A 15,309-nucleotide genomic window follows, 5' to 3' on the forward strand; every position below is an offset into this window, starting at 1 on the left:
AAACAATCTCCATCTGCTGCTTTGGAGACTTAATTATGCCAATGGAGACTGCATAATTAAGTACTAATAATGTATATGGGGAATAAATTGCAACTGAACAGTCCCAGATGGCATCATTATCAGAAAAATCTGAAGAACGGAAAAAATAGAATGCAATAAATAAATTATCAAACACAAAAATAACAACAGTACAATCCAACATGCAGATGGAGAAAATTTAAATAAAACAGAATAAACAATGTAAATAATGGTAGAATTAGAAAATTTAGGTAAGCCAAAAGAAATAAACTTAGAAATAATATTTAGAACTGGGTTCTATTCTTTTTGGAACTTTGACAGCTAATTAAAGATCAAATGATTTTTTTGTGTTCTTTGATTCTCTATGTGTTTTAGCTGTTACAGAACAACAGTCCACAGTGAAGTACACAGGGATACTAGACTATAATGTGAAAACAATAATACAAATCAAATATTTTACAAGCTGTTAACCTTTTCTGTGTATATCCCACTCTTCTCATCCGACATTAGTGCCTGATCTCACAAATGTGCTTCTGAAAGAATGGTCAAACATTCCAAAAGGAATACTCCTAAACCTTGTGGACTGCCTTTCCAGAACAGTTGAAGCTGTTATAGCTGAAAAGGGTGGGCCAACTCAATTTTGAACCCTATGGATTAAGACTGGGATAGCATTAAAGTTCATGCAAAAGCAGGTGTCCCAATACTTTTGGCAATATAGTGTACATTATGTTAATCTCTTAAAACCTTCGAAGGACAAAAATACTTTAGTGGCAGTACCAACCCCCCAAAAAGGACCTGGCTCCCATGACACCTGAGGTACCCATAACTGAAACCTTGTCAGTGGCCCGACAGAATGATCTTAAAGAATTTGTGAGAAAGAATGGAGACTTTTTCTCTCACCTGTCTAAACTAACTAGTTATACAGCATGACATAACTACAGAGCCGGGTGTCCATCTAAATGTAAAGCCCCATAGCATACCCGAGACCAGATGGAAAGCAGTTGAAAATGAAATAAGAAATATGTTAGGAGTCCCACAGTGAATGATCAAGTCCCATAATGTTGTTATCAAAGCCAGATGGAACCATAAGATTTTGTAATGATTTCAGAAAATTGAACCGCGTGTCCAAACTTGATGCTTACCTGTTGCCTCAGGTGGACAAGCTCATTGACAAATTGGGAACTGCCTGATACATGACTACTTTAGATCAGATTATAGCCAACTGGCAGATACCCTTAATGGAATCTGCGAAATAAAATATAGCATTCTCTACCCCCGAGGGATCGTTCCAATATAAGTGGATGCCTTTTGGTTTGCATGATGCTCCTGCCTCATTCCAGAGAATGATGGACAGGACATTAAGAACACATGGCCACCTGCAAGGAGTGGGGGGCCTGGACATGGCGCTGAAGAGGCGCATGGACTAGGAGCTCGCGGGGCCTGCCAGAAACAATATGATGGAAAACCCAAATTAAAGTTAGGATCCCTACCCTATCCTGTATGTGCCCCTTGCTTGGTGCAGTGGTCCCAGGGAGGATGAGGAGAGTCCAGTCCCTGGCTGGAGGAGAGGAAGGCACCGACAAGAGTGGAGCGGTGAATGCTGGGAGCGCCCATGTGACAGCCACAGAGAACCCTGGGAGACGCTGTTCGTGGTGAAGAGGATAGAAGCGGACAAGAAGCGGACACATAACAGCCAGTGGTGGTGGCATAGCAGTGAAGCCGGGAAGGCAAAAGGAGGTGATGGTGAGAAGCCTCGGGAAGAGGTGAGTTTGTCAAAAGCCTACACCAATATATGTAATATGGGGAGCTGAGGTGGAACAGAAGCATGGGTGGTCAGTGATAGAAAACGCTTATAGATAAAGAAAACACCTGAGGGGTCACCCAGTGGGTCCAGAAGAGAAGGAGAGGCAAGGAGAAGGAAAAGGAAGAGAAATTACTGGTTGGAGAAAAAATAACTATATTTGAAAAAAGAACCTGATAAGTCGGTTAAGGAGCCTGAGATTTCCCATTAAAGGGTGAAAACAGGAGGGGGTACATAACGGAGAGATGAGAATTATCTAATATACCCTAAATAAGAAGACAAGAATACCTGCAGTCAAATATAGATCTAACTATTGGAATTCTGGAAATAATAGTCTGTGGTGAACTATAAAATAAGAAATATAACATTAACAAAATGAAGAGCAGATCCGTAAAAGGGGGAATAATGAAGACACCTCAAACAAGTACAATAAGAAAATATATGCCCCCACAAAGAAGTCTCATCCGGTAAGAAAAAGAGTCATGACTTTTATCATCCAGAAATGTAAGCAACATTCAGCAAATCTTAAATATAGTGCAGTCTCCATACCCCTTTTTCTGGAACCTGTGCACTAAGTCACTTTTAGTCACAGTATTTTAGATGTACCAATATTTTAAAGATATGTTCATGTTTCTCTTTTCCCTAGTTACTAAGTTGTGACTTGCTATTTGTTATAGAGGTATTTTACAGATGGCAATGTTTGTACTGATGGAAATAGAAACAGTGACAAGTCACTCAATAGTCATAGAAAGTGCATGAAATAAAGTTGATTGGTACATGACAAGCTGACAGCATGTTTAGTATATGGAAGAAGTCACACTTTACTTGATCTATACCTGTGATGATGTATATCAGGTTTTTATCACATCTAATACTAGATGTGTTAGAATTTAATTATCTATTTATCAGTGAACTTTACTTGTTTTCTTCCCAAAACACACAACATCTATGTGACAGCTGTGTTACACATGCAATGCAACTGTAATTCACACCTGTGCTAGTGTGGTGTCTCCACCCCTCTCTGCACTATTCCCATTCACATCCCATTCAGTACCCATTGATGGCACAGAGGCAGGACATGACAACGTTATTGTCAATTATAGCAGCAGCACTGGTGTCAGTCAGGGGCCTTAGTACAGAGCAATCTCTAATAACACACAAAACATGAGATCAATTTTTTTATGTTGTCCAAAAAAAATAAATAAAAAGTGTAGGGTTGGGGCACAGGACTACTCAGTGTAGCTCCAAAACTGGTCACTAGATGTCACAATAGTTAGGGTTGAGACAGTGCTCAGGTATCCACTAGAAGCCCCATGGTTAGTAAGTGGGGTGCACCATAGATAGTAAGTGCCAGCCCTGCCTGTGTGGGGAATCCTGGGTAAGGGGATGCTGTATATATTCATAGTCTTGTGGGAATCTGTCTGGGGAGTTGGTCATGAGAAGCAATGCAAGGAACAAAGCATGCAAGGATGTAATCTTAGAGGTCTTAGCTTCTTGGATCTTCCCTTAAGGGGAAGCAAGCAAGAAGAGGTGCAGGACTAATAAGACTACTCAGATCCTTTTGACGTGGGATGTAGGACTCCGGCAACCTCTAAAGGCATGGACTGCTCCTCAACTCAGCTCTCATCTCTGCTGTTCACTATCTCACGTCCTCCCTTCCAGTCTCATCTCCCCATCACATGTCCTCCTCCTCCCAGGCCTCCCCATTGTCAGGGCAGGAACGCTGGAATGGGCAGGCAAGCCTATGGTACGGTCACACTGCGACTGACGACAGCCACTACCCACAGACCAGAGTCCCTCAGGGCGCGGAGTCTAAGCCCCAGGCTACCCTTCACCAGGGCCCCTGATGGTGGGGATGGACTTGACGCAGCCTGAGACCAGGTTGCGGCCCCCGAGTAACCCCAGCTGCGATAACGACTGCCGCCAATGGCGTACAACTGGTGGGAGCTAGATGGGAACACGAGTAGAGTAGTCAGACAAGCCGGGTCAATAACAACGGAGCAGACAGTACTAGACGGTAGGCAAAGAATACTCAGGTCACGGGCCGGGTTCAGCAACGAGAGGTCAGATAAAGGGTTAACGCAGAGAGTAGTCTTGTCCAAGCCGAGTCGGTTACCAGGAGAGCAATGGGAACAACACAAGAGCTTGCAACAGGGCAACATACAGGACACAAGTGCAGCGCACACTTGCAGACAGGAGGTTTAAATGTGCTCAACCACACCCTTCTGAGGAGGAGCCGCAGAAGCCTGAAGGCATAAAGGTTCCCACCATGCTTTGCAGAAAACCAAGATGGATGCCAGCTCATGGAGATGCACAAGCTCTGAAGAAAGGTAGGACCTTGACAGTACCTCCTCCTCAAGGGCCCCTCCCCCTCCGCACTCAACAAAAGGTTTCTGAGGAAATCGGGCGTGAAACGCGCGGAGGAGGGCAGGAGCATGAACATCCGCGGAAGGAACCCAGGAACGTTCCTCGGGACCATAACCACGCCAATGGACCAGAAACTGTACCCGACCGCGGACCAACCAAGAATCCAAGATGCGGCTCACCTCATACTCCTCATGGCCGTCGACCCTGATAGGACGAGGCCGAGGCGGAGAGGCAGTAAAGCGATTACAGATCAGAGGTTTCAACAGGGATACGTGGAAGACATTGGAGATGTGCATCCCAGGAGGAAGAGCAAGGGCATAGGCAACCGGGTTCACCCTGCGAAGAATGCGGAAAGGACCAACAAAACGGGGGGCCAGCTTTGGTGCGGGCACCCGAAGCTTGAGGTTGCGAGTGGACAACCACACCCGATCTCCGACCTGGTATGAGGGAGCGGGCAATCGTCTATGATCAGCCTGGAGCTTCTGGCGCTGTGCTGAGTCCTTCAAGGACCTCTGAATCTGCCCCCATGAGGAGCGCAGAGCAGCCAGGTGGTTATCCACAGCCGGAATGTCCTGTGGAGAGAACAACTCAGGCAATACAGCTGGTTGGAACCCATAGTTGGCCATGAAGGGGGACATCCCAGAGGAGGAGTTGACAGCCGAGTTCCTCGCAAACTCTGCCCATGGCAGGAGATCAACCCAGTTGTCCTGATGATCCGATATATAGCAACGAAGGAATTGTTCCAGGGCCTGGTTGGAACGCTCCGCAGCCCCATTGGACTGAGGGTGGTAGGCCGAAGAGAAGGAAAGCTCGATACCCAACTGGGAGCAGAAGGCGCGCCAGAACCTGGACACAAACTGGCTCCCACGGTCCGAGACAATCACCTTGGGCAACCCGTGCAAGCGAAAGATCTCCTTTGCGAAAACTGTAGCCAGTTCTTGTGCAGTCGGCAATTTCTTGAACGGAACGCAATGGCACATCTTAGAAAAATGATCGATCACCATAAGAATGACCGTATGACCTTGAGACGCAGGAAGATCCACAATAAAATCCATGCCCAGGTGTGACCAGGGACGCTCCCCATTGGGAATGGGTTGCAGAAGGCCCAATGGAAGGTGCCGAGGAGATTTATTCTGGGCACAGACCGAACAAGCTGCTACATATGAGGCGATGTCAGAACGGAGAGATGGCCACCAGAATAACCGAGAAACGACCCAGGACAATTGGTTCCTACCAGGATGACCGGCAGTCTTGGAATTATGGTAGGTACGTAGCAAGCGGGTACGCAATCCCTCAGGTACAAAACATCTTCCAGCCGGTCTCTCAGGGGGAGCGTTAGTTTGAGCCGCCAAAATCTGCTCCCCAAGGGGAGAAGTCAGGTTGGTACGAATGGCAGCCAGGATCTGGTTTGGAGGAATGACCGAGGTCGGCTCAGTGTCCTCCCTGGACAGCTCAGAGTATTGCCACGACAAGGCATCGGCCCTGACATTCTTGGAACCAGGCAAGTAAGAGACCACATAGTTAAAACGTGACAAAAACAGAGCCACCTGGCCTGACGGGGTGTCAACCTCTTAGCCTCCGAGAGATATGTGAGGTTCTTGTGGTCAGTGAGAACTAGGACCGGGACCACAGAACCCTCAAGCAGGTGCCTCCATTCCTTGAGAGCCAGAATAATGGCCAACAACTCCCTGTCTCCAATCTGGTAGTTGCACTCTGCAGAGGAAAGCTTCTTGGAGTAGGACCCACAAGGAAGTAGGGGTCCCTCGGGTGACGCTGGGACAAGAGGGCGCCTACTCCTGTCTCAGATGCATCAACCTCGAGAACAAAAGGCAACCCAGGATTGGGATGAGACAAAATCGGGGCCGAAGTGAAGGCGGCTTTCAGAGCCTTGAAAGCCGAGATGGCCTCGGGTGACCACTCGTGAGGGTTACTGCCCTTCTTGGTCAGGTCTGAGAGAGGCTTGGACAGTGTCGAAAAGTTCCTGATAAACTTCCGGTAATAGTTGGCAAATCCCAAAAAGCGCTGAATGGACCAAAGACCACTGGGACGAGGCCACTGCAGAACCGCTGAAACCTTCTCAGGGTCCATAGAAAAACCCACCGGGGAAATGATGTAGCCCAAAAACGCAACCTGGGATTGGTGAAATTCACACTTCTCGAGCTTACAGAAAAGCTCGTTTTCACGTAACCGCTGCAGCACCCGCTTAACATCCTGGATATGAGTCTCCATAGACACAGAGTAAACCAGGATGTTGTCCAAGTAAACCACCATGCACTGCTGCAACAAGTCACGTAAGACATAGTTAATAAACTCCTGAAAGACCGCGGGTGCGTTACACAACCCGAAGGGCATAACCAGGTATTCATAGTGGCCGGTTCTGGTGTTGAACGCGGTCTTCCACTCGTCGCCTTTCTTGATCCGTACGAGGTTGTAGGCAGCCCTAAGGTCGAGTTTAGTAAAGACCGTTGCTCCCTTGAGGCGGTCAAACAACTCGGTGATCAACGGAATAGGATAAGCATTTTTAATCGTGATCCGATTGAGACCCCTAAAATCAATGCAGGGTCTCAGCTCACCTCCCTTCTTTTTCACGAAAAAAAACCCAGCTCCTGCTGGAGACGTAGACTTGTAAATGTGCCCCCGGGAAAGAGCATCCGCAACGTATTCCTCCATGGCCTGATTCTCTGCCACCGAACAAGCTGCTACATATGAGGCGATGGATACACCCTGCCACGCGGAGGAGTGGCACTAGTTTGTAAGGTTATGGCACAATCGTATGGACGATGAGGAGGCAGAGCACCGGCGCGCACCTTGTCAAACACGTCCAGGTACTCCCCATATTCAGTGGGCAGCACAGAGTCCAAGGAGGTGCACAGCACCTTAACCGGACCACGGATGCAACCAGCCCCACACCGTGGTGACCATGAGAGAATCTCGGCCGATCGTCATGAGAGAAAGCAGCCACTAGAGCCTCATTGTTCCAACCCACCTCTGCCGCCAAAGTACAAAATTTGATGGCGTACTCGGCAACGGTTCGTGAACCCTGATGCATGCACATGAGCAATTTGGCAGCAGAAACGGAGCGAGCGGGCACGTCGAATACCGTACGGAAGGAGGCAATGAAACGGGTAAACACGTGAATCACCGGGTCATTCCTCTCCCATAAGGGATTAGCCCAGGCCAAGGCCCTATCAGAGAGTAGCGAGATTAGGAAGCCCACCTTTGCCCACTCAGTAGGGAAAGCGTGAGGTATTAATTCAAAGTAAATCCCCACTTGGTTAAGGAAACCACGACACTGACTCGGTTCCCCCCCAAAGCGCTGAGGAAGAGGAGCAGAACCAGTCATACCTCTGGGTACCGCGGGTTCCGCAACAGATGCGGAGGTAGGTGCAACAACCAGGCCAACAGTGGGAGAGTCCACCGGAGTAACAACTGACCTAATAGCCCCAGGGGTAAGGTGCGCTGTGCGTGCAAGCAGAGCCTGCAACGCCTGAGCGAACTGATCCAACAAGCGATCCTGTTGGTCAAGTCTGGCGAGTAACATAGGGATCGAAGGCGTACCTGCACCGTCAGGATTCATGGCACTTGTGTAATGTCAGGGCAGGAACGCTGGAATGGGCAGGCAGGCCTATGGTACGGTCACGCTGCGACTGACGACAGCCACTACCCACAGACCAGAGTCCCTCAGGGCGCGGAGTCTAAGCCCCAGGCTACCCTTCACCAGGGCCCCTGATGGTGGGGATGGACTTGATGCAGCCTGAGACCAGGTCGCGGCCCCCGAGTGACCCCAGCTGCGATAACGACTGCCGCCAATGGCGTACAGCTGGTGGGAGCTAGATGGGAACACGAGTAGAGTAGTCAGACAAGCCGGGTCAATAACAACGGAGCAGACAGTACTAGACGGTAGGCAAAGAATACTCAGGTCACGGGCCGGGTTCAGCAACGGGAGGTCAGATAAAGGGTTAACGCAGAGAGTAGTCTTGTCCAAGCCGAGTCGGTTACCAGGAGAGCAATGGGAACAACACAAGAGCTTGCAACAGGACAACATACAGGACACAAGTGCAGCGCACACTTGCAGACAGGAGGTTTAAATGTGCTCAACCACACCCTTCTGAGGAGGAGCCACAGAAGCCTGAAGGCATCAAGGTTCCCACCATGCTTTGCAGAAAACCAAGATGGATGCCAGCTCATGGAGACGCACAAGCTCTGAAGAAAGGTAAGACCTTGACACCCATCACATGTTGTGCTTCATTTCGTGTAGTCTTCCTCCTCCATTCTATGTCCTCTTACTCCTCCATCCCATGTAGTCCTCCTCCAGTCTCATCTCCTCGCTATGTCAGTCCTCTCTCACAGTGTCTACCCTCTGTAGTCATTTTATCCCTCCTACACCCTCAGTACAGCCCTGATCCAGGCATGGTCCTTCCTCAGTCACGGGCTCACCTCACTCTCTCGATTACACTTCCATAATCAAACTTCCTGCTGCAAAGCTCTCACCCCCCTGGAGCCTATTGACCATTAAAGGGGGCAGGTCCAGATAGCACACTACGTGGCAGTGATTGGTCAGACTGCTGCGGGGTGGAGAATTGTGGTGGGGGGAAGATGTTGGAGAGGGCCAGGAGATAGGCAGAATGGTAGGGGAAGGTACAGTAGTTTGAAGAGAGAGCAGACAAGGCTGCTGTACCTGCAGCTCTTATTTTCAGGACTCAGCGTGGGTCTCAGCCACCTCTGGACAGCTTAATGAAAATCTTAGGCCCCACAACAATGATTGGGAACAGGGCAGCTGCCCCTTTTGCCCCACATTAAAGAAGGCCCTGGTTAGGCCCCCTACATGTGTATGGACTATACCCCCCCGGCGGTCCTGCATAGGGTCAGAGGTGGTGGATAAAGACTAGTACCAACAGCACATTGTAAAACTTTTTTTTTTTTCTATAAAGTATTAATAGAAAAATGTGTACGTTATCCATGGTGATCTTTAAAAATGGTTGGGTAAATTAAGCTGAATCCCAGGCAGGAATACAATACATACATTAATACAGCATTGTATTCATTAATAAATCAGCAAAAGCACTAAAATAAACTGATTTTGCATAACCTGTCTTATTGAATTCGCTTTACAGCAGCAATCAGAATGGGAGGTGGGGATGTGCAGCTTTAGAAATCAATCAATAGCTGTAAATGCAAGTATGCAGAAATATGCAGAAACAGAACAATTTCAGGCATGAGCAGACAGTTGAGCTCATCAGTCTGCTGCTGCTCCTTCACTACTCAATTGACAGGCTGGGGATGAAGAGATAACACACTGTATTTCTTAACCAAGGAACTAGTGTCATCCCCTTGGTTCTACTTTGTGATGGGGCTGTGGTATTCCACAGTGTTAATGGCTAGAAATGAAAATTCTTTGGCAGGTAAAACTGTACCTTTATTTGTATTCCATCTGCGTATTTAGATGCTTGTCTAGAGTTCAGCTTTAATCTAGTTTTTCAGATTGTGTATGTGATTATCTGCAGGCAAGTGTGTGAATATTTTTTCTTAATTCAGATTTTATTTTGAAAATGTTTTTGTTTTTAAAACACGTAAACATATACACAAGATAACAATCTAAAGAATACTTAACAGAACAAAAGTATAGATAATATACAGTACACAAACCAGCAAAAAAAAACACAACCCAGCCTGGAGCATACCCAAATCTACTCAAAATAATAAATGAGTGAAGAGCCTTATAACAGTCAACAATAGGACCAATATTACATAATGGACCCATTTAAAATAAACTAGACAGTGTGAAGTGTGTGAATAAATAAAACTGCAAGCATGAAGTGAAAAAAAATCACTTGAAAGTATATAAAAAATGCTGTGCTATTACCAATAATTTAACTATGAATAATAACCAACAGATTCACTGTGGTGGAGGTGTTTTCTACTTGCACAATCTTGCAGCACCTACCTGGGAGTGATACTGTATATACTGTATATATCACAAGTTGTATGGGAGTACTACATTCATGATTATATGGACTTTTGCTGTTTTATTGTTTATGATTGGTTGATAGTTTTTTCCATTTTCTAATTAATTTATGATTGCTGAAAACACATAGATCACCAGATTACAGGCATTTTTTTATTGCTTGCAAATTGTTAGTGATAGCACTGCATTTACTCTTTTATATAGTGTGTCAGACTGATAACTGCTCAACTGACCCCCAGAAATTGGTTACTAGAAACTAGTGAAGATTCTTAGGAATCACAGGTGGAACTCTAATATATTGTACATTTAAAACTCAACAATCTAAAAGAATTACCATGCTTCTGCATGCTTGTAAACTTCAAATCCTTATTACTTCTTAAATCTTCTAATGTCCGGTAACCCATTCTGTACCACTTCTCTGTAGTCTTCAGGCCCACTCCAAAGATAGATGTAAATATCTGTAGGAAGAATCAAAGTTCTTATTTACACAAAATTCGAATCATCATAATCTGCCCTTGTACAGATCCAGAGAACTTTGACCTAAAATTCAAGCATGCAGCAACTACAATGCAAAGTATTTATTGCAAGTGGCGTGATCACTGGTTCCTGTAACAGACAGCACTGGCCATGTATTGTATCCAATACATGGCCAGATTTCTTGCGATTTTAAATACATGAATGAAGGCATACATGGCATGCGACTGCAAAAAAATAAAAATAAACGAATACCCTCTAACAATTAGTGGACCAAGGCCAGAGATAGGACAGAGATGGACACCAGTCAGTGGTGCCTCACCTACAAACAAGGCTCTACCAGACCTACTACTTTATTTTGCTCCTATTGTCTAACCCAAATTTATGAGCTGATCTTAATCTTTACAACTCTGCCCTCCTGCTCTCTTGTTGTCTCTTGTAGTCCTCCTTGTAGCATTGTCTCTTGTAGTCCTCCTTTGATGTGAGAAGTTTGCCCTGCTAGCCACGTGTATCTCCTATGCATTCCTAATTGATTCATATGCAATACCCCCACCCAACTCAGTATAAACGTAGGCCTTCCTTAGGGGAGGCACAGCCAGGGGTAGCATAGGCAACTATCATCTTGGATAAAGTATTGATCTTGGATTAAGTATTGAGCATTGCACTTCGGCTCTGCACTTCATCGAAAGCACAAAGGTGAGAAGCAGACAACTTCAAATACTAAACAGACTACAGGTGACCTGTTTCCCCATCCAGCTCTTTCAGCTCTTATCCAGTGTGTTTCTTCATCTCACCACTCTATAACATGCACTCCCTACTCCTCATTCTCATAGTTGTATCCTCTCTTCAAACTCTCTCTCCTTCACCCCTCTTCTCCACCCCACAGCTTATATATATCACCCTCACTCCAGTCTTCACCTTATTACTGTACTCATCAACTCCTGCTAATTCTGAACCCACATACTAAGAAAACCTCCAGGACACTAGGACCTGTCCCTTCATATAAGTCATACTGCCATATTACCTCTCTCACCCTTCTGCTTCTCCTATCATCTGGAGACATTTCCCCAAATCCTGGGCCGCCATCTTTTTCCTTTGACCAACACACCCAGAACCCCCTATTTTCTAACAGTGGCCACAATCCACACAATCTGGTTACTATTCCACTTCTTCCTAGAACTAGTCTCCCCTTTTCCTGTGCCCTTTGGAATGCCCGCTCTGTCTATAACAAACTCACCTTTGTCCATTACCATTTTATCACAAACTCCTTTAACCTACTTGCAGTTACAGAAACCTGGCTTCGTGAATCTGACTTTCCCTCTCCTGCTATCCTCTCCCATGGTGGTCTCCTTTGGACTCACTCTACCAGGCCTAATGGACAGAAAAGGAGGTGGAGTTGGAATCCTCCTATCCCCTCAAAGCACTTTTCAAGTTCTTCATTCACCTACCTCTCTGTCCCTCTCCTCATTTGAAGTTCATTGTATTTGTCTATTCTCTCCAATTTCTTTTAGAACTGCTGTGATCTATCAGCCTCTTGGACCAGTATCAAGCTTCCTTGATGACTTCTCTGGCTGGCTGGCTGCCTTACTTTCTCTCTTCTGAAATTCCCACAATCATTCTTGGTGACTTCAACATCCCTGTTAATCTTAACACTCCTGCTACCTCTAAACTTCTGAGCCTAACCACTTCTTTTGACTTAAAACAATGGACACATGCTTCTACTCACTCTAATGGTAACTGCCTCGACCTTGTATTCTCCTACCTATGCACTCCTTGCAACCTCTCCAACTTTCCTTTTCCTCTTTCTGATCATTCCCTTATTAGCTTCACTCTCTACTTGGTTTCCTCCTCCTTGTCTTCCAATTACCGAACAGTTACCCGTAGAAACCTTTGCTATCTTAACCCTTCTCTTCTTTTTTTTGGCAACAGATTGTCTCTATGACAAAATCTCAGCCCTGTCCTGTCCCAACCTTGCCACTTCTCTATACAACAGTTCACTGTCATCCACCGTGGACACACTGGTCCCCCTCACTACACACAGAATTAGGCCCCGACCACTACAGCCCTGGCAGACAATACCAAATAAAACAAAATGAATGAGCGCAACTGGATTAGTTAGGTAAAAAATAAAAGTAAAATAACAAGCCGCTAGCATAAAAGGTATACCTCAGCACCTCAGCAACAGATTTAAACATAAAATATGCAGCGCTAGATGTTATGTGAAAACAAAATAGTTATAGTCCCAATTACAGAGTCCTCCCAGACAAATTATATGTCAGAAATACTCCATAAAATTATCAAAAGTCCTCCAAATAGCAAAACTCGTTAGGTTAACAAGTAGCAGATTCCTTGTAGTAATGGTTTTATAATGTGCTTACCAGAACTACATACAATATGCGCATTGTATGTATATAATCTGTAGAGGACATCAGGGTCTGGTCATTGGTATGATGTCATCAAAAACGCCTTAGCAGACTCCCAGAGATGATATTTAGTCACACTCCCGGTCCACCACAGGGGCTCACCAATAGGTCCACCGTTGCTCAGACTCCGGATGTCGATCCACCTTAAGGAGGCTCGTATAATAACAAGCCAGGGAAGCAAGATGGTGCTAATAGTGTAATATAGCCTTTATTAAGTAAAACTCCAAAAAATTTTCAGAGGAACACTCACATCAGAGCATAGTATTCAGTAGATCATCCATAAAACATCAAAAAGGTCAGCGTCGTATTGAGGGATTCCCCTGACATGTTTCATGTAAATCACACATTTTCCACCCCTTTGAAAACGTGTGATTTACACGAAACATGTCAGGGGAATCCCTCAATGCGACGCTGACCTTTTTGATGTTTTATGGATGATCTACTGAATACTATGCTCTGATGTGAGTGTTCCTCTGAAAATTTTTTGGAGTTTTACTTAATAAAGGCTATATTACACTATTAGCACCATCTTGCTTCCCTGGCTTGTTATTATACGAGCCTCCTTAAGGTGGATCGACATCCGGAGTCTGAGCAACGGTGGACCTATTGGTGAGCCCCTGTGGTGGACCGGGAGTGTGACTAAATATCATCTCTGGGAGTCTGCTAAGGCGTTTTTGATGACATCATACCAATGACCAGACCCTGATGTCCTCTACAGATTATATACATACAATGCGCATATTGTATGTAGTTCTGGTAAGGACATTATAAAACCATTACTACAAGGAATCTGCTACTTGTTAACCTAACGAGTTTTGCTATTTGGAGGACTTTTGATAATTTTATGGAGTATTTCTGACATATAATTTGTCTGGGAGGACTCTGTAATTGGGACTATAACTATTTTGTTTTCACATAACATCTAGCGCTGCATATTTTATGTTTAAAGACAACACCAAATGCCTCCAAAAATGTTTTTATGCTCTTAAGCGCCTATGGCATAAGACTAAGACCCAGCAAGACTTCAACCAATATAAATCTGCCCTTCAAAAATACAATTCCTGTCTCCACAGTGCCAAACACACCTATTTTATCACTCTCATTAATACCCTCTCACACAATCCCTGTCAACTCTTTTCTACCTTTAACTCTCTACTTGATCCTTCTTTACCTCCACTCACTAACTCACTCACTGCACAGGAGATCGTTAATTACTTCAAAAATAAGATTGATACAATTCATGATGAGGTCTCCACAGTACAGATACCCTACACTCTTTGTCCACCTGCACAATCTATACTGCCCTTGTTTAACCCAGCTACTATAGAGGAGCTTGGTAAACTTTTTTCTAAAGCCCACCTAACCACCTGTCCCCTGAACCCTGTTCCTTCTCAAATACTACGTTCACCCTCTAGCTATATCCTTCACTCTTTAACTCATATCTTCAATCTCTCCATTTCTACTAGCATCTTCCCCAACTCTTTAAAACATGCACTAGTCACCCCCATACTTAAAAAGGCCTCACTGGACCCCACCTATCTTAGCAAACAAAGACCCATCTCCTTACTCCCTCTCCCTTTTGCCTCCAAACTCCTTGAATGTCTAGTCTACAACCAGCTGAGCTGCCACCTTATTGAGAATAACCTTCTCGATCCCCTTCAGTCTGGATTTCGCCCACAACACTCCACAGAAACTGCTCTCCTAAAACTCACAAACGACTTAGTAACTGCTAAAACCAATAGTCACTATTCCGTACTCTTACTCTTGGACCTCTCTGCTGCCTTTCACACAGTTGACCACCCCCTCCTCAAAAAAAAAAACTCTCTCTACTTTGTCTCCAAGACTGTACTCTCCGTTGGTTTGAATCCTACCTATCTCACCACACCTTCAGTGTCACTTACAACTCTTCTTCCTACCCTCCTACTCCTCTTACTGTCGGGGTCCCTGAAGATTCTGTCCTTGGACCTCTCCTATTTTCAATCTACACTTCTTCTTTGGGTCAGCTGATAGCTTCCCATGGTTTCCAATACCATTTCTATGCTGATGGCACACAAATCTATCTCTCTACTCCTCAGTTCACCCCATCAGTCTCCTCACGTATCACCGATTTACTAACAGACATATCAGACTTTATGTCACACCACTTCCTAAAACTCAATCTATCCAAAACTGAGCTCATAATATTTCTTCCCCCACATGCCTCTTCCCCTGATTTTTTAGTCAGGATCAATAGCACCACTATCAACCTATCCCCACATGCC

General features: G+C 45.4%; 2 protein-coding genes across 7 annotated transcripts in view; one reads left to right on the forward strand and one right to left on the reverse strand.

The window, feature by feature from the left end:
- Positions 1–15,309, reverse strand: part of DNTT (DNA nucleotidylexotransferase) — a 432,122-nt gene that overhangs the window by 282,566 nt on the left and 134,247 nt on the right. For both annotated transcript variants that reach the window (XM_089690283.1, XM_089690284.1), the window contains one exon: positions 10,486–10,609. In XM_089690283.1, coding sequence (XP_089546409.1) covers positions 10,486–10,609 — 124 coding nt within the window. The remainder of the gene's footprint in view (positions 1–10,485; positions 10,610–15,309) is intronic.
- Positions 1–15,309, forward strand: part of LOC149451705 (uncharacterized) — a 44,095-nt gene that overhangs the window by 21,355 nt on the left and 7,431 nt on the right. For 2 of the 5 annotated variants that reach the window (XR_016314993.1, XR_016314996.1), the window contains exon 1: positions 13,412–13,804. The exons of the other annotated variants lie outside the window; for them this stretch is intronic. The gene's annotated coding sequence lies outside the window, so the exon portion shown is untranslated. Of the gene's footprint in view, positions 1–13,411; positions 13,805–15,309 lie in introns of those variants that run through there. 5 annotated transcript variants of the gene reach the window in all.

The sequence above is a fragment of the Staurois parvus genome, unplaced genomic scaffold, assembly GCF_062004578.1.
Source record: "Staurois parvus isolate SC_StPar_1 unplaced genomic scaffold, SC_StPar_1.0 ptg000525l, whole genome shotgun sequence".
In the NCBI taxonomy this organism is placed as follows: Eukaryota; Metazoa; Chordata; class Amphibia; order Anura; family Ranidae; genus Staurois; species Staurois parvus.